Source organism: Neomonachus schauinslandi, chromosome X (genome assembly GCF_002201575.2).
Source record: "Neomonachus schauinslandi chromosome X, ASM220157v2, whole genome shotgun sequence".
Classification (NCBI taxonomy): Eukaryota; Metazoa; Chordata; class Mammalia; order Carnivora; family Phocidae; genus Neomonachus; species Neomonachus schauinslandi.
Genome location: NC_058419.1, coordinates 108,582,340 through 108,607,650, shown reverse-complemented (window position 1 = coordinate 108,607,650; position 25,311 = coordinate 108,582,340). Strand labels below are relative to the sequence as shown.

The 25,311-nt window shown below is 41.4% G+C and overlaps 1 protein-coding gene across 2 annotated transcripts in view; it reads left to right on the top strand.

The window, feature by feature from the left end:
- The window catches only part of PHEX (phosphate regulating endopeptidase homolog X-linked), a 207,388-nt gene that overhangs the window by 117,504 nt on the left and 64,573 nt on the right, over window positions 1–25,311 (top strand). For both annotated transcript variants that reach the window (XM_021704426.1, XM_021704494.1), the window contains exons 13-14: window positions 13,958–14,035; window positions 23,040–23,143. In XM_021704426.1, coding sequence (XP_021560101.1) covers window positions 13,958–14,035; window positions 23,040–23,143 — 182 coding nt within the window. The remainder of the gene's footprint in view (window positions 1–13,957; window positions 14,036–23,039; window positions 23,144–25,311) is intronic.

Below are 25,311 nucleotides of genomic sequence, written 5' to 3'. Positions count from 1 at the left end.
ATCACCCCCAAACTTCCTGGCTTATTATTTCTCATGATTCCATGGGTTGCCTGGGGCCGAGGTGTCACCTGGAGTGTCTCGTGCAGTTGCATTCCTAGGTTGGCCATGGCTGGGCATCCGAGGGGGCTCCTTCGCTCATGTCTGGTGCCTCACGGTTCCTCCTCTGGCTTCTTTCTTCAGCGGGGTGGCACGGAAGCTAAGGGTTCCAAGAGGGAGGGAGCCACAGTTGCCAGTCTTTCTAAGGTCTGGGCTCGGAAATCCCAGGTTTCTTTTGCTACACTCTCTTGGTCAAAGCCAGAGACAAGGCCAGTCCCTAGAAGGGACTTCATCTCTTGGCTTGAGGAGCAGCGTGAGCATACAGAGACAGGAGCTATTGTTGGCAACCATGTTTGGAAACTACTTACCTGCAGTCACTATCCTTTGCTTCTCTCTACTGTGTTCAGTTTTTCATTGTTTACATTAGAGAATTGGGAATTATTTTTACCCTCTGTCTTTTAACACCTGACCACTGAGTGTCATTAAATTTTTTTTCCTATTTTCCTGTTTGGTTGGTTAGATTGTTTCTTAGTATTGACTGATTGCTTTTTCTTAGCTCAAGGCCAGTATATATATATGTATGTATATATACTGAGAGTGTCCCCTCTCAGTATCTAATGATAGTGAGAACTGTGTGGGGTGACCTTGGGAGGAGTTGGAAGCTCCTGCAAACTTTCCAGCCTGGAGTCCCTTCAGACCCAGGCCATCAGTAGTTAAAAATCAGCTGCCCAGGTGAATGCAGTAAGCAGCCAAGGGTTTTTTTTTTTTTTTTTTTTTTTTTGGTCCAGCTTTATTGAGCTATAATTGACATACGTCACTCTATACGTTGAAAGTGTGTAGCATAATGGTTTGACTTGCACATACTGGGAAATGATTACCACAATAAGTTCTGTTAACATCCATTATCTCATAAAGGTACAATTAAAAAAAAAAGAAAAAGAGAAAATTTTTTTGCTTGTGATGAGAACTCTTAGGATTTACTCTCTTAACAGCTTTCCTATGTAGCATACAGCAGCGCTGGCTATGGTCATCATGCTGTACTATTACATCCCTAGTACTTATTTATCTTATAACTGGAAGTTTGTACCTTTCGACAACCTTCCTCCCAGTTCCTCCTCCCCCCCATCCCCTGCCTCTGGTAACTACAAATTTGATCTCTTTGTTCTTTAGTTTTTTAGATTCCACATATAAGCGAGATGATACAGTATTTGTCATTCCCTGTCTTATTTCACTGAGGATAATGCTGTCAGGGTCCATCCATGCTGTTGAAAATGGCAGAATTTCTTCCTTTTTATGGCTGAATAATAATCCCTTATATGTATGTATATCACAACTTCTTTATCCATTCATCCATTGATGGACACTTAGGTTGTTTCCATGTCTTGGCTATAACAAATAATGAGGCAGTCAAGTTTGAGAAGCAGAGCCCTATTAGAGTCGTATTGCTCAAACTTGAATGTGCACACCAGTCTCCTAGGGACCTTGTTAAAATGCAGATTTTTACTAAGTTTGGAGTGGAGCCTGAGATCCTGCATTTCTAATAAGCTCCCAGGTGAGGCTGATGGCCCTGGACCACAAACCACCCTTTGAGTACTGAAAGTATAGAGCGGGAGTTAGCAAACTTTTCATGTAAAAGACCAGATAGTAAATATTTTGGGCTTTGCAGGGCATGCCAAGTCTACTCTTGTAGCATGAATGCAGTCATAGACAATATGTGGACAAATGGATGTGGCTGTGTCTATAAAACTTTATTGACAAAACCAGGCAGCAGCCAGAATTGGGCATGCAGGCCATGGCTTGGCCACCTGGTCTAGAGCTTTCTTAGTCTCAAGTTTTTGACCGACCCCTTGCTGCTTTCCTCTCTTGTTGGGCCAACTCCTGAGTAGGAATTAAGTGGTTTTATAAGAGGTTACTCATTTGCTTTGTTGAATGATGAATAATTGATGATGACATTTAGGCTGCTGTTTACAAACAGCCCACATGGTCCCTTGGCTGTGGCTCATTGCTTTTCCTTGAGTATAGGTGGCCTTTCTGGTTTCCTTCCCTAGACTGCCTTTTCAGAGGTAGATCAAAACAGAGCTAAAATTTGTTCCAAAATGTGACCCATGGGCATCCAGAATAAATAACCAGGGCTGAACTGTGGAGGCAGAGCCACTGGGGTGGATGAGTTGCATTCCCTTTATCTGTCTTCCACCATTTACCCTGGAGTTTACTCTCAAGGGATAGAGGCCGGTACTCTGGCTTTCAGAGAGGCAGAGAGCAACAAGGGACCTGCACCCATGCAGTTCACATTGACATGGGTCACACTCATAGGTCTGGCTGTTCTGGCAGCAGAAAGTTACATATTGCTGATGATATATTTTTACAGACAGACAATGCAGGACCAAATTTTGAGTTTTGGGGGATGCAAATTTGGAACCACGTACTCTGCTCAGAAGGCCTATATTCCATCTCCTGGGCTTTTGGGGTAAGGTCCAAACATTCCTGGTCTGTTGCTTATAGTGCATTTTTTCATTTCTAACCCCAAAGCTAGTTACGGTTGAGCTTTAAGAAAGTGGGGTTTTCTTTGTTTTTGTTTTGTTTTGTTTTGGTTGTTGTTTTTAAGCTGGGCCCAGTATGGGGCCTGAACTCATGACCCTGAGATGGAGACTTGAGCTGAGATCAACGGTCAGATGCTTAACCAACTGAGCCACCCAGGTGCCCTGCTTTAGGAAAGTTTTAAATTTAATTGGTTCAAAATTGAAACTGGCTCTCATTTGTCTTTATGATAGTGCTTAAATCCCGAAGGGGCGATGTTACTCCTCTTTAGAAATGGGTGGAAAAAGACTAGAATTCTTTAGGCCAGGGATGCTCATGATAGACTCCTTTTCTCAGGGTGGTTTTTGCCAGTGGATCTCCTCAATGAGATTGATAACCTTCTCTCCCTGGGTCCCCATTCCCTGGAACCTTCCTTCTACTGGTGAAATCTCTTTTATCTCATTACCTTGACTGGTCTGAAAAATAGATGCTCTGGTATTTCTACACTAGGAATACTTTCTTGCCTTTCCTTTTCTGTTTTGACCTTCCCTCTTGGCCAACTCTTGGTCTGCCGGGGCGCTCAGTGAAAGTTTAATTCCATTGGTGTCCAGAACCAAAAGCTCAATGCTTTGACTTTTACGGAGGGATAGAAACTTCTTAAAGGTATACTTAAACTCTGTCTACATGTGTCTTGTCATTCTTATGGCTGAAAAGATTATTTGGGCATATTGAATATGGTTACTGGTGCAGAGGTGGTCTGTACATTACACATTATTCAGTTCATTTGGATTTATAACTGAGTCATATTCATATAATAGAATATTATTTTTCATTCCTCAAAAGATGGTACATGTTGGGAAAACATGGGCTTTTTGAAGTCAAATTAAAGCTAAATGAGTCTGGGTTACAAGGCTGGTTTTGGCCCTTAAATGTCTTCAGGACTTGGGGAGGTTAATTACCCTTTCTGGGCCTCAGCTCCCAGAGCTGTGACATGGAGTGATCTGTACCTACCTGGTGGAGTTGAGGTAAAAATTAGATCTGATGAAGAAATGAGGCATTTAACCCAGTACCTGGCCCATAGTAGAGGTTCAGCAAAGAGCATTACTTTTGTTATTATTGACAATGTTATTTCTGTTGTTACTCATTCATTTTGGCTCTGAGATCTCCTCTTTGAAGGTGACCTTTTCACAAAGTTCTTCTCTTCCCATCCCATCCCATCCTCTACATTCTTCTAGTGTTTTTTCTTCCTTTCTTCCCTCCCTTCCTTCCTTCCTTCCGCATTTTGTTCTCCATATATGATCAACTGTGAACAACTTGAGGACAGGAATGCAGTTTGTTAAACTCTGTATCTCAACTCTTGCTAGACACAGCAACGTGGCCGAATTTCACAGATGTACTGTTGAGTGAAAGAAGCCAGACACCAAGAGTATACACTTTTTTTGAAGTTCAAGACAGACAAAACTCATTTGTGGAGATAGAGGTCAGAATAGTGGTTATCTTGGGGTAGAGGGGTTATTGACTGGCAGGGCACCCAAAGGAGCCTTCTGGGTGCTTATAAATGTTTTAAATCTTGTCTTGGAGCTACTAACACAGGCCTGTGTGTGCATTTAAAACATTTTTGATTTGTACACTTAATATTTGTGTACTTTGTGTATGTTACAACTCACTAAAAATTTAGAAAGGTGTTTTCCAGTCTACAGTACTTATTTGGCAATTGTTAGTCATTCCATAAAAGGTTGAATTTTGAATGGATGTTATGATGAAGAAAGTGGTCAGTCTTAATCACCATAGGACTATGGCCAACTTTTAAGGCAGCTGTAACATACATTTTGAAAAACACAGTGGGTGTCATAATTAGATTTTGCACTGTTGTTCACAGCACTGCTTGAATCTTCACCTGGCTTTTGCAGAAAATATAGAAAATAAGGATAGCAGGACTTGTTATTTGGGACCATTCGTTTAGGTGGAACAAAAGAGAGGGATACGTCCCATCTGATTGGTGAAAAACCTGATTTTTTCGTCGCCTCTCTACTGCTTCCACCTTTCTCTTCTCTTTCCCTCCCCTTGTCCTTTTATCAGTCCTACTTTGAAATGAAATCTGCGACTCTAATAGATGCTACTGACAATTGTGTGGCAATTCTGCCAGATGGCATTTGAATCTCGGGTGTTCTTTGAAAAATGAAAAGACCAAACACACACACAAATAAATGAAGGTTGAATTAATCTTTATAATTAAATGGAATATTACCCCGCTATGACTGATTTTAGCTTTCAAACTGGATTGCATGCTAATTTTTCAGTGAACTGTAATTGTATTAACATGGCTTTTTAGATGCTTCGAAGTACTTAAAATAGATTTGCCAAGTTACTGAGAGAGAAGTTATTAGAACTTTTAATCAAAACATCTCTGAGATCTTCGTGGGGGGGTATATTTGTATCCTGACTTGTAGTTGCAAAGCATTTTCCAGTTATTGATTAATTGTTTGTCCCTATCATCCTGGGATTTAGGTGACACTGGCCAAAAATTAGGTTGAGTTGCAAGTGCCTGAGTCACATTCAGAAATTGTCGGGAAAGATCATGTTGTTTTCTTCATAAAGTACTCCTGTTGGCATAATAGTGGTGACTACTTGTGAGATGCCTAAGGAATATTGAAGGAGTGGATGGAGAATACAATGTCAGGGGTTCTCAGAAGTGAGTCTGGAAGCCTTGCTAAGTATCACAGTCTAGAGCATCTAGCAATCTAGCATAGACTTGAGCATGCAGGAGAATCCCCTCCCACACCTGTTCTTAACCCAGGGTGATATTGTACCCCCAGGGAACATTTGTCAAGGTCTGGAGACATTTTTGGTTACAACTGTGAAGTGGGGAGGGGGAGAGTTACTGGCATCTAGTAAGTTGAGACAAGGGATGCTGCTAAACATCCCACAATGCACAGGACAGAACCCCACAAATGAGAATAGTTTGGCCCAAATGTCATTGGTGCTAAGGCTGGGAAACCCTGCCTTATGATAATGCAGATTCCTGGATTGCAACCCAAAGACACTGTGACTTAGTAGGTCTGAGGTGGGTCCATGAATTTGCATTGTTCACAAGCCGCCAAGGACTGCTGTTGTTGCAGCCAGTCCAGGGACAAAGCTTCATGAGAAGCCCTGAACTAGAGGCCTACAGTGTCGAAGGAACGAGCCATCTGTCCGGGGAATGGCCCTATAGCATCCCTCTCTTGTAGAAAAACTATGTGACAATTCACGTTGGCCTAATTTAATAATTCTGCAAAGTTACCTCATTTGATTGTTGCCCCCACAGTATGAGGGAGGTGGTTGAAAAATTTTTCACCCTAGTGAAGAATTGTTTATTTCCAAGGTAAACCTTAATGGAAAGAAGGACCACGATACCCCCTCAGTTGAACTGTTGATGAGAGAGTGGGATATGTTTATTTAAGTTAATCTCCAATTTGCCTGCCATTTAAATAAGTAATTTTACAATTGAAGGAGGATTAAAGAGCTGATTAAATTTACCTGAGATATGTTAGGTGTTAGGGACTAGATGTTGCTTGTGCATTTCTTTTTTTTTTTTTTTTTTTTTTAAGATTTTATTTATTTATTTGAGACAGAGAGAATGAGAGACAGAGAGCACGAGAGGGAGGAAGGTCAGAGGGAGAAGCAGACTCCCTGCCGAGCAGGGAGCCCGATGTGGGACTTGATCCCGGGACTCCAGGATCATGACCTGAGCCGAAGGCAGTCACTTAACCAACTGAGCCACCCAGGCGCCCTGCTTGTGCATTTCTAAGCTCTTTGAATCTTGACATTGGAAAATGATTTTTAATAATTTATTTGCATTTTTTCTTTGATTTTTCCATGGTAATAATTCCTGCTTCAAGTTAATATTTTTATGCTGGCTCTGTTTTAAAATTCAGGTATTTACCTCAACAAAAGATGAAGCATTACAAGTTGAGTCACATTTATATCTTGATGAAATTGTCCAGAAACTTATGCTTTGTCCCTTATTTCCCCCTTGCTGTCTTTACTATTAGTTTTGAAAAATCTGGGAAACTTTATCTTGAAGAGGTGTTGGCAAAATACTTCTGCGAAGAGCCAAATAGTAAATATTTTAGGCTTTGCAGGTCCTGTGGTATCTTTTGTGGTTACTCAACTCCACAGCTATAGTATGACAGTGGACAGAGACAAGTAAACAAATAAGCTTGGCTCTTGTAAAGGAAAAACTTTTCCTCTACCCTTTGAGGTCCAGTCTTTGGGGGCCTGTGAACTCAACTGACAAAAGACAGGTTAGCAAGAAAAAAAAGACAAAGTTTATTCCCTTAAGAAGGTGGGAGCTTACAGAAAATGTAGCTCAAAATGTAGCTCAAAACCCCATTGAAAATTTAGGGCTTATATACCATCTGAACAAGGGGCATGGGTTAGGATTTCAAGGGACAGTAAATGGTAGGAAATGACTGAGAAATATATGGAAGAAACTAATGGAAAGTAAAGTATGTTTTAGTAAGGTCTGTTTATGCAGTTTCTCATTTCTGGCTATGGGAGCCTCCCTTGAAGGGGATTTATGACAGTGGAATTCTTCTAGAAGGCTCTGCTTTTAGGCAAATAAGAGGGGTTCAGAAAAAGCCTCTTCCTGCATCGGATGTTTCTCAAATGCCTTCAGTTCAAAATAATTCTTAGGCCATGGTGGCATATTCTGGACCCCTTCACTGTGTTCCAGGAAAACTATTTACAAAAGCAGGTGGTGGGCTGGTTTTGGCCTGTGGGCTATAGTATGCTGACCTGATGTAGAGCCCTCTACGGGAGAGACAGAGAAAAATATCATTTACTTTGGCCCATATAAAAGCCGAACTACAATATAGGATTGTTCCAGCTTCTGGGCTTTTATCATTTTGGCTGTGTCTGGACACATGGATTTAGCTAATTGAGGCTTAGGATCTTCATTTGAGAAGGTCTGGCAGCTGTTCTATTTACAAAAAGTTTGTGAGCAGTTTAGGGTATGTGACTGAAAGTACAGAAAGACATCGATTTTTAAAAAATTATATGATCCAGTTTTAAAGGGAGTATATGAGACTTGCCCCTGTTTTTAAGGTAATAATGCCCCTACCTACCCCGAGGGGGATATTGTTGTTTTATGGATTAATCATAGGATGGTTTTGGGTTCTTAACTCTGTTACTGTTCCCTGCTCCAGTTATTTACTAAGAAAGCCCAGGTTGGGTTTCTTTCTTTACTTCTGTTGGGTGCAGTGCTCATCCAAGTGAGAGGAGGGGACCATCGCAAAGACACTGGGGAAAGGTTTAGTGCCAGTTTGGCTAAATTATAGCTTCCCCATGCTTACATGGTTTCCTTTCTTCAGACTGGAAAAACTGCCTGCCTCCAAGATACATGGAGTTGGTGTTTCCAAGAAAGGAAGAGGGATGGATGGAACTGGTTTGTGATTTGGAATGCTTCCTAGAATGTTGTCTGTGTTTGGCGAGAAATGGGGATTGTCTGCTATACTGGGGCATTACTCAGGCAGGATTTAGGATGGAAGAGCTGAAATCTGAGCATTCCTGTCTTCCAGCTCTTGTAAAACCACTACTGTGACTTATAAAGCCTTCTGATACATGGGGGCGCTTAACTCCTCCTCCACCCCAGCATGATGCATGAGCCTCTGAACCACACCCAAAAGCAATTTGCAGAATTAAAATTTTCCACGATTCCTAATAAATCAGTGCCATTCTTACTGAGAAGATAAAATTTGATTTTTCAGATAAATGCATTGTTACTATTTGTGGGATCCAGATAGCCCCAGAGGATATTAAAGCCTGCTCCTCAGGGCTAATTTTCATCAATACCATCAGCTCTGCTTTGGATAATATCTCCAGCCAAGGCATTTACACTAGTCAATCATTTGTTTGGTGTTATGAAAACTGCCATTGTTTTGAAGGATAGTGTAATTCATGTACGGTCTCCTGAACCTTCGGATATGCTTAAGGCTCAGAATTTTGATTGATGTTTAATAGTTATTACAGAACTCATCAGAGAAAATGAGGCCTCAGTGTGGTTAAGCCTAACTGAAGCTTTCAAAGCCATTGCAAGCTTACGAAAGTCGTCTATGAATTGTTTGTAGAAGGGCAATTGATCATCAGTTTCCTTTTTTTCTTATGTTGGTTAAATTAATAAAAAAGAAAAAAAAAATAGGCCAAGAGACTTAACTAGGTAGCGGAAACACAAAGCTGCTTAATTAAGTGATAAAAACGATCCTTTTGATGTAATACATACAAGACATTTGAGAATTTACCTGACTCTCCTCAACAGCCAAGTCAGTGGGGATTAAAACAAATGAGCTTTCCATCTTTCTGCCAATCAGCTTAATACGAAGTGGCTTTGAAAAATCAGGAGTAAAGCTGTCATCGTAACCAGTCGTTAAGTCACTTTGGTCATCTGTGTAAAAATTAGACACTGTTTCAATGTCACAGCCAGATAAAGCAGAATTATGTCCGGTTCTGTGCTTGCCACCAGCCCTATCAAGTTGCAGTGTACCTTGTGGAAAGTTCTGGGAAGGAGGGGTGACTTGAGTGTTTAAATCACATTGTGGGGCACCTGGGTGGCTCAGTCGTTAAGCGTCTGCCTTTGGCTCAGGTCATGATCCCAGGGTCCTGAGATCGAGCCCCGCATCGGGCTCCCTGCTCCACGGGAAGCCTGCTTCTCCGTCTCCCACTCCCCCTGCTTGTGTTCCCTCTCTCACTGTGTCTTTCTCTGTCAAATAAATAAATAAATAAATCTTTAAAAAAAAATAAATCCCATTGTGTTTTACATTTCTGATGTTCCTTGTTTTTCAGAGTTTATTTGTGGTAGTTATTCTCTCTCTGTCTCTCTCTCAATGTAATAATCCTCACTTTATGAACTCTGTCTTGTCTCCATAGAATTAATTGTAAATTTTTAGAGCTCTAGCCCTAAGACTTTAGGGCAAGGAATAAACTCCTAAGCAATTAAGATTTGTTGTATGTACATGTTAGTAATAGCAAAGAGCAAAACAAAAACATAAAGTAGCTAAAAATGCATGCACATGCGCATACACGCTCACTCCCCTACACTGTTCCGCATGAATCAATTTGGCAAGCATTGTTGAGCGCTTACTGTGTACTAGGCCCTGTGCCACCAGTTGAGGCAACTCAATGAACAATCCCCTCACTGAATTATCTACATCAACACAGCAAACTGTGGCTCTTGGGCCGTATTTGGCATGCTGCTTATTTTTGTATGGCCCACGAGCTAAGGATGGATTGAACATTTTTAAATGGTTTGAAGAAATCAAAAGAAGAATGTATCATGATACATAAAAGTTATATGAGATTCAGATTTTAGTGTCTGTAAGTAAAGTTTTATTGGAACACAGACACAGCCATTCATTTATGTGTTATCTATAGCTGCTTTCCTCCAGACAGCAGCAGAGGTGAGGGGTTGGATTAATGACCATATGGCTGGCAAAACTGAGAATATTTACTAAGTGGTCATTTACAGAAGAGGTTTGCTCAGGCTTGATCTAGGTGATTCAACTTTTCCTTTCCCAGTTCCTTTATTATTCCAGTACTTCTTTCAACTCTCTCTTTCATTGTATTTGTATTGGAAGTAAATTTTTAAAAAGATTTTATGTACTTATTTGACAGAGAGGGAGCACAAGCAGGGGGAGGAGCAAGGGGAGAGGAAGAAGCAGGCTCCCCGCTGAGCAGGGAACCTGACAACACGGGGCTTGATCCCGGGACCCTGGGATCATGACCTGAGCCGAAGGCAGATCCTTCACCGACTGAGCCAACCCTAGGTGCCCCCCCAATCTGTCCTTTTTAAAAAATGGATTCCTGGGAGTGGAACAGGGAATTTGTTTTATGCCATTGGCCAGAATCTCCTTCCATAGCCAGTCCTGGCTGGAAAGGAAGCCGGGTGATGCAGCTGTTTTTCGTTTGCTCCATTGTCACCCTGAGCAGAATTGGGGTCTGATACTAAGAGAAGGAAAGGACAATGGATATTGGGTAGACAGTAGGCAGTATTTGCTTCAGAAAAGTAAGTACTTTGCCCAAGGTCACAGAGGTAGTGAAGATCAGCAGTGGCTCAAGCCTCTTCCCTTGAGGAAGGAGGTTTGGCTGTCATGTGTGGTCCCCTTCCAGAAGTTTGTGTGAGTAAGGGATGGAAATGCATGCAGTGGTTACAGAAAACTCTGGCATTTCTGATCAGCCACAAGCAGCCTAAGAAATATTGCTTGCAGAACATGATATGCGGTCCCTTCTCTGTTTATACCGCTCTTCTCTCAGTATTTGCCCTGGGACTTGCCTTTCCTTCTTGTCCATGTAACCAACCCAGGGGGTAATTGATTGCAGACCTCTCTCATGAATACTTTAACCTTTCAGCTAGCCATCAGATTGTTGGTGCTTCATTCTTCTCGTTCATGAGAAGTTAAAAAGTGACGTGATCACTCTTTGCCTTAAAGGGTGTATCAGCGTTCATGCAGGAAAGTGAGTGCCCGTCTAAGTATATCAAGCAGGAAGCTGTTTAATACGGGCAACTGGGGGCTTATGCAATCATTGGGAGGGCTGGTGAGTGAAGGGCCCAATCTTCCAGTGAAGTGCTGCCTGCACACAGAAGGGGTCTCCTCAGGAGACTGCCTGGAGGCCGCGGGCAGAGCGCTCTGTCTGCTGTCTGCAGGTGCCTCTGTGTCTGCCCATAGCTGCCAATGGCAAGTGAAGAAATGGTGTCTCCTCGTCTACCTTTCCAGTCTCCTCTGAGTGCTTCTCACTGGCAGATGCTGACCTGGAGCCATGCCCCATGGGATTTCTGGAGATGGCATTCTGAAGCTTCTCAGGGAAGAAAGTAGAGTGGCGTGGGGTGGGATGACGTGGACTTGACAACAGACTGACAGAAGGACATTTGAGTCTGAGTTTGAATGGAGGCGTACATTTGGGGAAGAAGAGCACGGTGTCCCGAGGTTGGCAATGTTGCTGCTAGTATTATTACCTTATTCTCTCTATGTGTCCTTCGGAGATGAATTTAGGGATTCTTTGTATCTCTCTACTGACTGTTCAAGTCAAGGTATTGCTAAATAATAAAGAGGATTCAGTGACCCGCATGTACAGTGTAGAAGGTAATCTGTGAAGCTCCATCGTGCAGTGGGGGTCCCAGAACGTGAGGTTTGAAAAACAATGCATAATTCATCAGCATGCTCCAGAAAGACCAGTGTTCAGAAAACAATTGTGGGTGACTCAGCTTATACATTTCTTCATTTTGGGGGGTAACTATCGGGAGCTCTTTATTTGTTCTACGTTATACGTGTGACTTGTGGTAAGCTCATAAAATACACTGAGGAATTAAGTACAGTGAGGGAAATGATACAATGGTCTTGAAACAAGGTAACTTATAGACATAGGAGGTATTGTTTGGTGTTGAGGGAGAGTCATAACTGCTAGTTATCTGCTATCTAGGTCACATCAGGCTTTCAGTGTAACTCACAGGGTTTTGAAGGCAGAATTTGGTCTGTGCTATATTTGAGTCTGGAACAGCAAAACCCATTATGACTGTGTCCTATGGCACTTGTAAAATCCTCTGAGTCTTGAGTTTCAGGTTTCTGCTGATATTTAATATTTTAATTATCTCAAGGAAGATAAGGAAACGCACTATCTTATTCCATTTATTTGTTGGGTGAGGAAAATTGAAAGGGACTGAAGGAAAGAACTCATTACAAGAGCAATGTGTGCAGGGGTCCCTGGTTTTGCTGTGCTGGAATAAAACCAACATGTTTGGGGTTGCCTGGTCTCTTATGTGGGGTCTTCTGGAGGCAAAGCTGGAGATGAAGATGCATGTGCAAGTGATTTAGGATTTATTTAGCAAGTGTTCCCAAGAGAGAGCAGCAAGGGTATGGGGGAGGCCAGCCAGGGAAGGGTAAGGGACAGGCAAGGGTGTGACTTCAGGGGAAGTCTCAGACAGTCTGATCATTCAGGGGACCTCTGGAGTGCAAATTAGACCTCACAGTTTGTCCTAAATGGAGGCAAAGGAGTGGAGCTTCTGGACTCCTGCTACAGTCGCTTCTTGGCTGAAGGCTCCTGGGGTAAGTTGGGGTGGGGATGGGATCTGAAGGTAGACAAACTCTCAGGAACTGTTTCACGCAGGCAAGGGGCTCCAGTAGCCCTAGGGCAGGCCTTCTAAGAGTCGGAAGTGCTGGCCATTAGAAAAGAAAAAACACTAGATGCTGGGGAAGGCTGTACAGAAGCAATGCTAGGGATCCCAGGGGGATCTGGGCAGATCCTCCTTACCATGTACTCACTCTTTGAGTAAGCCCCTCTTCTGTTTTTACGAAACCCAGAATCTGGGGAGAGGAAAGAGACACATTTTCACATGGAACTGTCAAGTTTCTCCGGAGCAAGAGTTGGCAAACCTTTCCTCTAAAGGGCCGGGTAGTAAATGTTGGAGGTTTTGTGGGCCACAGGGTTTCTGTTCCAACGACTCAACTCTCCCCTTGTAGTGCACAAGCAGCTGCAGATTACATGTCAGTGAGTGGTCTTGGCTGTGTTCCAGTACAAGTTTGTAGAGCCAGAGGTGGGGTGGGGAAGAGAGGGGGCAGTAGATTTGGCCCAGGGGCCGTAGTTGGCCAATCCCTGCTGTGCAAGCTCCTCGTATGTGCTGAAGGTGATTTTTCCTTCACCCATTCCCTTTATGCTACAGAACACAGGGAGGCAGTAGTCTGTCTATCAAAAGGACAGTTATGGCACATCTTAAGTTAGTCTGGACCCCCTACTTCCAATCTTTCTAGCATTCCGGCCATCACTCTCAGCATTGCGTGATAATCTTGCTGAAGGGTGACTCATCTCATTTTACTCCTGCTAAAAACATTTCGTTCTCTCCTATCTGTGAAAGAAAATATAGACTCTTGGCATGGCATTCAGGAATCCCTGTGAACTGGCCCAAACCAGTTTTCCTACGGATTGTCTACTGCTCCCCCCTCCTAGTGCTGCTCCTCTCTGTGTGATGTCCTTCCTTTCTGGCTCCCTGTCTTTGTCCTTGTGCTCTCCTGCAATGCCCTTCCTCTCACCTCTGCATTTTGAAATCCCACCCATTCTTGAAGACTCGGTTTGGTCACCTACGTTAAGCAGTTTCCTCATGAGGAATTAGTCTCTGCTCTGGAATTTGATAACAATATTGTCTTTCTTTTGAAACCTTTATTTTTACTGTATATTTGTTTGTGCATTTACTGTATTGTTAGTATTTGAGGGCAGAGACTAAATTACATTTTTTTTTTTTTTTTTGCATTTCACAGTAGGTTGCATTTACTAGGCACTCCCTAAAGAGAGTTTTCAGATGAACGTTGCGTCCTACATTGTGTGATTATTAATGATTTAAGTGCTGAAACTCTGACCTCGTTTTTCTCTTTCCTTTTTATAGGCGAGAGCTGTTTTGGCAAAAGTTGGCTATCCTGAGTTTATAATGAATGATACTTATGTTAATGAAGACCTCAAGGCAGTAAGTGCTAAATATACTGTATTTTTATTTTTTGGCAACTTTTACTGGCCTCATGCCTTTCAACTAACCCAAGTCCAAGCACTTATACCGAGTAGTGCCAGAAAGCACCAACTTTTGATTCATCCCTTGGCTAGATATGAACCTCAATATGCCAGGCGTATCACAAGATTTAGAGCAGATTCAAAATAAAGGAAGTGTCAGAAAGAATGCATAGCTGACTGGGTACCATAAAGCACATGGACCTGGATTCGGTCTGATTTGATCATAAAGGAAAGGATTAAGCAAATTGAGTATTTTACAATTAGTGGCCATGTTCTAATGTAAAACGCATGATATTTGTTGTTAAACATTCTTTATGTGCTTCATTCATACTAGATGACTAGTAATAAATCTGCCTGCTGGGAGTTAACTTCGTTAAACTTTATGAGTGTTTTGGCAGATTAAGTGCACATACATATGACTCTATAATTTACTGTGAGTTGGACTGTATATTTGCAGTAAGTTACTGATGGAGGAATAGTAATAACTTTTGTATTCTGATATTTTGGGACATGCATTTTCCAGTAGATACGTTCATTACAGGCCTTTCTAATCACAATCACTGTTACTTCCTTTCCTACAAATAGTTCTGATAAAGAACTTTTCTTCCTCACAAAACCCCCTGTTTTTACCATTCACTACGTTTTCTTGAAAAAGTAGTTTTCTGGGGGCGCCTGGGTGGCTCAGTCGTTAAACATCTGCCTTCGGCTCAGGTCATGATCCCAGGGTCCTGGGATCAAGCCCTGCATCGGGCTCCTATTCAGCGGGAAGCCTGCTTCTCCCTCTCCCAGTCCCCCTGCTTGTGTTCCCTCTCTCACTGTCTCTCTCTCTGTCAAATAAATAAATAAAATCTTTAAAAAATATATATATAGTTTTTTTTTTTTAAAAAAGTAGTTTTCTAGAGTGTAGTAAGGCTCTGAGATGTAGGTCTTTCCTGAGATTGTGGTTTGACAAGTCACATAAGTAAAAGCAGTCCTCGACTTGTAGATGAACATCAGAATTTTATAGGATTATTCAAAAGTGAGAGAAAGCTTTCGTTATAAAGTTTCTCCATTGGTCCCAAGATATGGCCTTCCAAAGTATTTCTCCGGCTGCTCTGCAGGAGAATAATGTGCTTCAACCCATCTTGTACATTGTTTTGATGCGGAAAAATCTCAGTATTATTATGATAATTAAAAATACTGACGCACTTGACACATATGTACATTATATTGTAACCTCCACAGTAAGCCTGTGAAGTAGATGGTGTTTATCCCCATTTTGCAGAAAAGGACGTAGAGACTCAAAGATGTTAAGTGATTTCCTCAGTGGCCTACATAGTGTCAGAGCCAGGACTGAAATCCAGGCCCAGAAAGCTCTGCCTATAATCAGAGCAGGGGTTCTGCAAGGTCCTTCTCAGGCACCTGCCCCAGAGGAAGACTGGTGGGTTTAAAGAATTGGTGGGAGGTGCTTTCACAGAGCTGGTTGGGAGGGGAAAAGAAAAGAGGGAGGTCATATTGTCAAGTGGTTATTAGCACGGGCCTTGGAGCGCTTCTGCCTTTTCCACTTACTAGTCGTTTGATCTTGTCCAGGTTCAGTTATCTTCCCTTTGGTTGTTGGGTATTGGTTTACAAGCTCCTCAGGAGCTTCCTGGGGGTAATCTGAAACTGGCCCTGGTACTTAGAGGGCCACTCCATGTTGGTAGGTGGTAGGTTTCATAAGCCAAGGGAGCTTACATACAAGGGCAGCAAGATGAGTGGATCCCCGCACCTGCTGGCCAGATTTTAAAAGTTTATATAGAGGCCATAACTAGGTCCAGTCATGTATACTGTGCAGGTGTTCCCCACACCACATCCCTATCTCCAGGCTGCATCCTCAGAGCAGCCCCTGGGAGCGGGAAAGGTAAGCAAAACCCCCATTCCTGGGTATAGGGGGTGGGGAGCCTCAGACTGCCCAGGTCCAGCTCACAGGTCAAGTTGTAGTCAAGTCTTTGACGACCTTCTCCAACACTTGGTACTGGAAATAATAATAACCAAGTCTTGGTATTGTTGGGTGGATTAAATGAGAGTATATAAATGTGAAAGCACCTAACATAATGTTCTGGCGCATAAGTAGGTTCCTTGTAAGTGCTAGCTGTTACTTTGTGGATCAGTATGAGAACCGTTGCTGCTGAGAAGAGCATCACTGGGGCACAAAATGCCTTAGAAGGAGAGCCTGGATGAGCTGGGCAATTATTCCAAGTCAAGGATGCAGATGAGAAGGTGTGAGAGGTATTTTGGTGTAGTGGTTATGGACATGGGCCCTGGAATCAAGGTGCCTGGAGTTATATCCCTAGTCTGCCATTTACTAGCCATGTGACCTAGGGTAGATTATATAGCGTCTCTGTGCCTCAGATTCCTCATATTTGAATGGAGTTGAGAATAATAACCCCTCCCTTATAGGGCTGCTGTGAAGATCAGATAAGTTAACATATTTAGCATATTTAAAATGGACCCAGGCACACAGTAAGCACAATCTAAGTGTTAAGTTACGGCATCTTCAATTTGTATGTAAGAGATTATTTTGGTGTGGAAAAGTCATTATGAATTGACCCGTGCACGATCTAGGTGCCTCAAATTGATTTAAAAGGCTATGCAGATGGAACAGTCTCAAGCTTTAATCAAATAAGATAGCGTTCAGGGCTCACTCACAATATTCAACTGATCAGGTTTTGTTGGCAGTCTGCTCTTGTCTAAAGCGAGTGCCCAAAAATGTGAGTACTCGCTGAATGCAGTATCTTTTGTGAAGAGAAACCAGATGCCAGACAGGCTGCAGTATTAGGTGGGTTTTCTTGTTTCTCCAGGGTCTGAACTGAAGCCATTACACAGCAAGATTTTTAATCACTTTTGTCAAGAAACAGCTTTTGTCTGACTCATAGCCAGAGTAGACCCAGATGCACCCAAGAGTTTCTAACAGTTTAAAAAAATAGACGGTGAAAAAACATCCAAATACTGAAATCAAAATACATTTGTGTTCAGAAATGGATAGAAAAAATGAATAAAACCCAACCTGAATATAGGTAAAGGACGCTTGATGTGATAGACAGTAATAGTGTCGCGAAGGTGAATAGCAGTAGGACTAGAGTATTACTGGTATACAATAAGGCTGTGTTTTCAGTTTTGAGAAACACGTAGATAAGGACTACTATAGGGTCTGTGAGAAATTTCTGGTAATACAAGCTCTGAGCTTGAGAGGCTGTTAGAAATGAAAAACAGCTTACTTTATTTGACGCAAGCAAAGATATGCTTCATCAGGCAGAAAGGCGAAGGAAAGAGGATAGAGATTAGGCAATGGATCAGATGAAGGTCAAGGAGAAAGGCTGAAGACTGAAGTTGGGCTCATGTGGAGATAAGAGCAAATGGAAAAGAACTTCGAGGCAAATGTAAAGAATTTGAGAAAAAAAATTTCCCCCCTCTGAGATTGACTGGGTAAACTGAGATGCCCAGCCAAGTATTTCTGAACAACAGTCTTACTTTAGTCTTTGAAAAGAGCAGGAAAAGAGGAGATGCCCTTTGTGCGAACCCCTGGTAGCATGCGGGGAGAACCTACTGGTTAGCTTTAAACATGTAGGCGTTGGTCCGTTTTCAGATTAGCCTTACAAGGTATGCCTTCATTGATCCTTCATGAAAATAGACTCAAGAGCGAGTTGATGCCAGTTGTGGAAAGGTTGCTGTATTAGTCAGGAAGGCCAGAACCACAGTAGGTATTTCAAAGAGAGGAGATTCAATAGGAAGAGGGGCTGAAGATTCTTACAGCATCATTGTCAGAAAAAAGAGGAGAGAGAACACAGCATCCTTTCCCTTCCTGCCACCTGCTGATTTCACCCAGTGCCTCCTGTTGGCAGGAAGCCAACTGGCACTCGGGCCTGGGAAATAAAGTTTTCAGATTCCCTGCCCCATTGTTCTAGAACAGAGTAGAAGGGTGGGCATGCAGCTGAGAGACAGTAGGTAAGTAAGTGGCCCAACTCGGTATTTCACTCATTCTTGTGAAAACCAGTGGAGAATTGGAGTAAGGGCTAAAGTCAGAGTCCCAGCTGGCGTCTATTTACTTAGGAGAATTGGATCTGGGTACTTTTTCAGAGATCAATGTTTCTGGTGAGTGATAAACACGTACATACATAAACATATCAATATGCATATAGAGATATACAGATGTGTGAACCTGCATAATATTCTCTGGGGTGGATCTTGGTCTGCTCTAGCCAGTGGAATGGATATGTGTGTGTGTGTCAGTGACAGAGAGTGGTACTGCCACTGTGCAAGAGTGAGGTGATGTTTAGGTGACATGCTCCAGAAAAACAGGTTGCTAAAATATTGAAGTAATTCTGTACAATAGGTAAAGAAACAAAATAAAACATTGTCCTAAGTTCAACCAGGTTATCTCTGGCCACCATGGCCCAGAAGAGCCAAGAGTGGGCACTGGAGGGGAGTGCCCTTGTACCTACCAGCCTTCCAGCTAGTCTTCCATAACTCCCACATGCTGGCTTCCATCTTGAGTGTTCCCTTCTCAAGAGCAGACCAAGTTGTCCCCTGTCCCCCAGTGGTGGCTACAGGGCATCTGGTTCCTTGGTGGTGTACCAGCTGGCGCTCCTCAGAGTCACCCTTAAGTGGCTGCTTGTGGGAACTGCATCATTCACAGTGTACCATATATGTAAGTTGTTAAACAGTTTGAACATTGTCTCTATCTAGGTATGTATATATGTACACACACAGAATACTTATGGACAAAGCTGTCTAAATGCAGCAATCCTACATATTACTTTGCTATAAATAAGGGAAAACATAAGTATAAAATCTGAATTCCATTTTGTTTTTAGAAAATTCTATGAGTGCCTAACAGAAAATCTTTCTTACAGATACTCAGATATATCTCTGAATATCTTTAAATGGATTTAACTTAAAAAGTGTTCTAGAATCTCTTCGTCCTCTTGGCTCACGTAGTGTCTTTTTTATTTATTTATTTATTTTTTTATTTATTTATTTGACAGAGAGAGAGAGAGACAGCTAGAGAGGGAACACAAGCAGGGGAAGTGGGAGAGGGAGAAGCAGGCTCCAGGCCGAGCAGAGAGCCTGATGCGGGGCTCGATCCCAGGACCCTGGGATCATGACCTGAGCCGAAGGCAGACGCTTAACGACTGAGCCACCCAGGTGCCCCGGCTCACGTAGTGTCTTATCAACATGTACTTATCCTACAGAGAAGCTGAACACATTTCCTTGTTCTGCCCTTGTTCTGCCCTCCTTGTTCTGTTCCTCGCCTTTGAGGGGTGGTAACAGCTTTATCCCTTTATACCTTTAGTCTGTGACACTTGATGCTTGGTATCCTGGATAGGATTTCCAGGAAGAGAAATTCAGATTCCCCTGAATTTTAGGATCTGGACGGCTATTCCTAGGACATGACACGAGAGCCCCAATGAGTTTCCCAAAGATCACCCAATTGAAAAGTCAGGAGATGTAAGTGATTGAAAGTCATTATCAACTTGACCTACATTTTTCACCAGTAATGGATAGGACAAGAGGCTTTCGAGCCGATTATTGTCCCTTGCACAGTTTAAACATTTTTTTTTGAAGATACAGGTGGTTTTCAACTACTTATGTGCATTTGTTCTTGTTGCTATCTCCACAAATGGAACTTTCCCAGTGGTAGCTGGGTTTCATCGTTGTTTTTCCTTCAAAGGAAAAACAAGGGCCTGTTGAAATATTTGCACTTATCAAAGTATTATCACATGGTGGAAAATTTGGGAAATAGAGAAAAGGCATGAAAAAGCCCCCATAATATTGGTACTGGAACATAATAATACATACTTCTGTTTCACCATGTTATCTTGTCTTTCAATTTTGGTATTGCTGAAATTAACACTTGTATATAATTTTGTATATTGACCTTTACCATTAACCTGTTGTTTTGGCCTTGACTTCCCTAGCCTAATTAGCATTATTTTAACAGCTATATGATGTTAAGTAAACTACCATTGCTTATTTAATCACTGCTTCTCCTCCCACCCTTAATTCTTACCTTTGCTTCCTCTTTCCCTGTACTGTTTCTGTCCAGTCACCATTTTTCTTATTAGGACCAATGAAAGGAACATTGAAGTTAGGAGCCTCATGATTTGAACTGTATGGCTTTGCCAAGTTCCATAATCTCTTCAGCTCTTTTCCTCATCTATCATTTGGGAATAACAGGGGCTGGCCCTTCCCTACCCCCGAACACTTAACCCGTGTCACAGGAAAAGGTAAAATTTCGTCCTCTGTTACCTATGATTTCCATTAAGTAAATGGAATAGATCAATTAAATTAGGCTAAGAAATAGCAAATATTCTGTTTTAATAATTAAAACAATCTTAAAATTGTCCTTCGAAAGATAGATAAGCCATTGGCAAATTGTAATTACTTGCTCTTAGTTTTGCTCCGCATGATTATTTTTATGGCAATGATAGGATCTTATTTATTTTATTTTATTTTTTTACTCAGAACTCTTCTTTTTAAGGAAATTTTTGGATGGTTTTCCATTTAATGTCTACAGAACAACCTGAATATCAAGTTTTTTTTTTTTTTCCAAATGGAACAGGAAAGTATCACAATTAGCAGACTCTTCCAAAAGCAACAACTGACCCCACTGATACTACCAAAAAGAAAAGTTAATATTTTGAAGGGAATTCCCTTGAGAGAATGTCCCAGAAAGTGTTGTGAACCCAAGAGCATATCTGAATTTTTCATCAGTTACACTCATATTCTAAAGGTTCTGTCAGAGCTGTCTTGGGAACAAAAGCTAAAAAAAGGCTAAGGGTTGAACAGTGGACACATCTTTTAACCATATGACCCAGGAATGCATTAGGATGTTAGTTAAAGCTGCTTGCTAAAACAAGGAGCTTACCCTCTTTCTTCTGAGGTTGAGTATAAACTTCTATTTTTAAATACAATCAATTGTAGGATTTTATTTTGAAGCATCTCACACATTGGAAAATATATAAAGTCCTATTTTGAACACCTCTAGCTTTAACAAATATTAAACATTGCTGTTTTAGCTTTATGATGCACATACACATTTGAAATGAATAAGATAAACTGGAAATTCTTTTTGTAATCCACCTTGACCTAATAATGTTTTTTCTTCCTGTCTACCTCCTTCCCTAGATATAAACACTATCTGGAATTCAGTGTTTATTATTCCCATGTATTTCTTTATGCTTTTGCTATATAGGTATGTATCCATCAACAACATACAGTATCATTTTACATGATTTAAAACTTTAAATTCGCTCATACATACAATTTGCCTTATTCACTCAGCATTGCTTTTGAGATTATTTCATGTTCATGCGTACGTACCATTCTTTTAATCTGCTGTATTATTTTCCATTATGGAACTATACCACAATTTGTTTATCAGCCACCCCCCTAAGAGGCTTGAAGGAGGGACAACTTAAAGTCAGATCTTTATAACTGGTTGGTCAGGTAGAACACCAAAGATGCCAGGAATTGATACTTGCATTCCTGCTTTTCTCCCTGTGCCTTTAGTTATTTTTCGTCCTTCCTTTATATTTTGGCCTGATCCCCTGGAAAGATCAAGATGAATTATTAACAAAAGTTACTCCATAGATATTTTTATAATGAGTATCAATCGTACGTTAGGGAAGAGCTAAACATGAGCCAGATGTAGATGACTGTCAAATCTAGAGCCATCAAGTTGTATGTGTGTATTCATATTTATAATGTAACGCCTGTGGGTTTCACATACATGCATTTGCTATATTTTAATTTTTGCTTTTAAAAGAGTATGGTTTAAATTTACAAAAAAATTACAGGTAGTAAGATTTTGATTCCTCTTGGTTATTTGCTTATTCAAACATGTATTTTTCTTATTTTATTTGCCACAGTAGTATATATTTTTAAAGATTTTTGTTTATTTATTTGAGAGCACAGAGGGAGAGGGAGAGGGAGAAGCAGACTCCCCGCTGAGCAGAGAGCCCGATGCAGGACCGATCCCAGGACCCTGAGATCATGACCTGAGCCTAAGGCAGACGCTTAACTGACTGAGCCACCCACGCATCCCAGTAGTATATTTTCAAACCAAAGAATTAGCCATCACTTCATCCCATTGCTTTTACTGTTTCACAGATATTATTTGCAATATTTAGGTTAAGGACTGCTAGTTTTGTAGATAGAATGCCTAGAGAATTCAAACTGTTTGCCATTCTCCTTCCAAAAAAAGAAAAGGAACTCAGGAATCATTTATGTCTGTTTCCCTATTTTAATACACAAATTGTGACGCATCAACTTTCTGTTTTTCTATGCAAGCTGTAATCTACGATTCGCCTCTGTAATTTCATTAATTTTTAGAGACCAGAGAATTTTTTGAGTGGTAATAGACAAGTTCTGTTAATAATGAAATGATTCTAGTGACTCCATTGTGCTTAGCGGGGAAAATAAGTCTCTGAATCACTTTCATTGTTTTCCCTTCATGAACAAATGCTGATTACAGTAAATTGGATTTTAACATTTGACTAAATCATCATCTATAAGCTAAGTGAGGTTTTAGCTGACTAAACTGAATGTTATTAGAAGAACCTATGTGACAAATAAAGTACACATTTTAGAAAAGATCAAGGACTCATGTGAGCCAAGAAATTTCAAACCTAAGAGGATATGTCCTATGAAGTTTAAAGTAGATTTTTCAATTACAAAGTGAATGAAATGCATCATAAATTACTGCAGCGTCTCTTTTTACTGTGATCCAGAAATAATCATATCGATTTGGGGGCTTTTAAAAGAAAAATCACGGAGATTAAATTTCATGGCCCTGTGGATACTGGGTTAACTGGTGATGGCTGAGAGGTGTCCCGAGGAGTGTAGCTTCTCCGTTGGTTGCTCATTTGTGTGCTGAAGGCTTTTTTCAGGGCCCTCTTTTATCTGCACTTGGAACAATGATGGTTGTGGTTTGTTTTATTCAGATCAAGTTTTCAGAATTCGACTACTTTGGCAATGTCCTGCAAACCCGCAAGTACTTAGCACAGTCTGATTTCTTCTGGCTGCGAAAAGCGGTTCCAAAAACAGAGTGAGTAAAAACAAAAACAGAAACAAAAACAAACAAAACCAAACCCAAAAGGAAAAGAAATAAATATGCTGGTGGGAAGTGAAGTCTCCTCAGGTCAAACTTGGTAATTCCCCTCTGGTCAGAGTAGCCAGCTGGCTGGTTACCTTGGTTCGGCAAAACCCGTGTTAGGTTTCGATAACTCCTATTTCTGATATTATATGAATCACATCTTCATTCTGATGACGGCTGCCCCACTCCTAGCCCCGAAACGTTGCAAGAGGGCTTATTAGGATACGAACGTTCAAGTCACTTCTAGATGTAGTTATGAATATATGTACATAGAAAACAAGTTTCCCTAGAATTTCACACTCAGGTGGAAACTTTTGAAGATCTTAAAAAAGAACAAATGCTTAAAAAATCAAGTATAGTTACAAATGTAGAAGTAATTGTATAATTATGAAGTAACTAGAAGATGTTGTCAAAGTAATAAATGTCAAAGAACTGATAGCTGTATTATTTTTCTCCAGTAGCAGTTAGGATTTATTCTCCTTCTTCCCAGCTGCCTGTAGGGAATGTCCCTCTAGGTAGGAAAGTTTCCCGAGGAACTTTCTGGGCCAGGGCCAGCCATGATTTCCTTCCCTAGCAAAATGTGTATGAGGATGATACTGATTGCAGCCCGCAATTATTATGTTCACAGTGTGCTAGGGAGTGCTTTACCTGTTCTAACTAATTTTATCCTCTCGTCATTTCTGTGAGGCGTAGGTACTATTAATAAATAGGACCATCCCCATTTAACAAATGAGTAAGAGGCTTAGAGTTGAGAAATCCTTCAGCTCAGGTTTACATTACTTTTTAAAAAATTTGATTACTTGACAGTATACTTGACACAGTGTTAACGTGTGAGGTTTCGATTACTGTTTGTTCTGCCTGCTTGTACGTCTGACACTGTCTGCCGGGGCCCGCTTCTCCACTGTTTTCCTTCCTGTTCTCCAGATTGGATAATTTCTATTGATCTGTCTTCAAATTCATTGATTGTTTCTTCTGCATTGTCAAATTTGCTTTTGACCCATGTAACGAATTTTTCATTGTGGTTATTGTACTTTGCAATTTCAGAATTTCCATTTGGTTGTTTTTTAGATTCTGTTTCTGTGTTGTGATTTCCTTTCTTGACTGCCTGTCTTTCTTTCTTCCTTCCTTCTTTCCTTCCTTTCTTTTTTTTAAAATTATTATTATTACTTTATTGTTATGTTAATCCCCATACATTATATCATTAGTTTTAGATGTAGTGTTCCATGATTCATTGTTTGTGCATAACACCCAGTGCTCCATGCAGAACGTGCCCTCCTCAATACCCACCACCAGGCTAACCCATCCTCCCACCCCCCCTCCCCTCTAGAACCCTCAGTTTGTTTTTCAGAGTCCATCGTCTCTCATGGTTCGTCTACCCCTCCGATTTCCCCTCCTTCATTCTTCCCCTCCTGCTATCTTCTTCTTTTTTTTTTTCCTTAACATATATTGCATTATTTGTTTCAGAGGTACAGATCTGAGATTCAACAGTCTTGCACAATTCACAGCGCTTACCAGAGCACATACCCTCCCCAGTGTCTATCACCCAGCCACCCCAACCCCCCCCCCCCCACCCCCCCCTCCAGCCACCCTAGAGTTGCTTTGTATTTTTTTTTTTTAAAGATTTTATTTATTTGAGAGAGAGACACAGGGAGAGAGAAAAAGAGAGAGAGAGAGAGCATGAGAGGGGAGAGGGTCAGAGGAAGAAGCAGACTCCCCACCGAACAGGTAGCCCGATGTGGGACTCGATCCTGGGACTCCAGGATCACGACCTGAGCCGAAGGCAGTCGCTTAACCGACTGAGCCACCCAGGTGCCCCTCTTCCTTCCTTCCTTCCTTCCTTCCTTGTCTTTCTTTCTCTCTCTCTCTCCCTCCCTCCCTCCCTTCCTCCTCCCCTCCCCCCGCCCCTTCTCTCCCCTCCCCTCTTTCCGGTCCCTTCTTTACTTTCTTTCTCCCCTCCTTTCCTTTCCTTTTTCCTTTCCTTTTTCCTTTCCTTTTTCCTTTCCTTTTTCCTTTCCTTTTTCCTTTCCTTTTTCCTTTCCTTTTTCCTTTCCTTTCCTTTCCTTTCCTTTCCTTTCCTTTCCTTTCCTTTCCTTTCCTTTCCTTTCCTTTCCTTTCCTTTC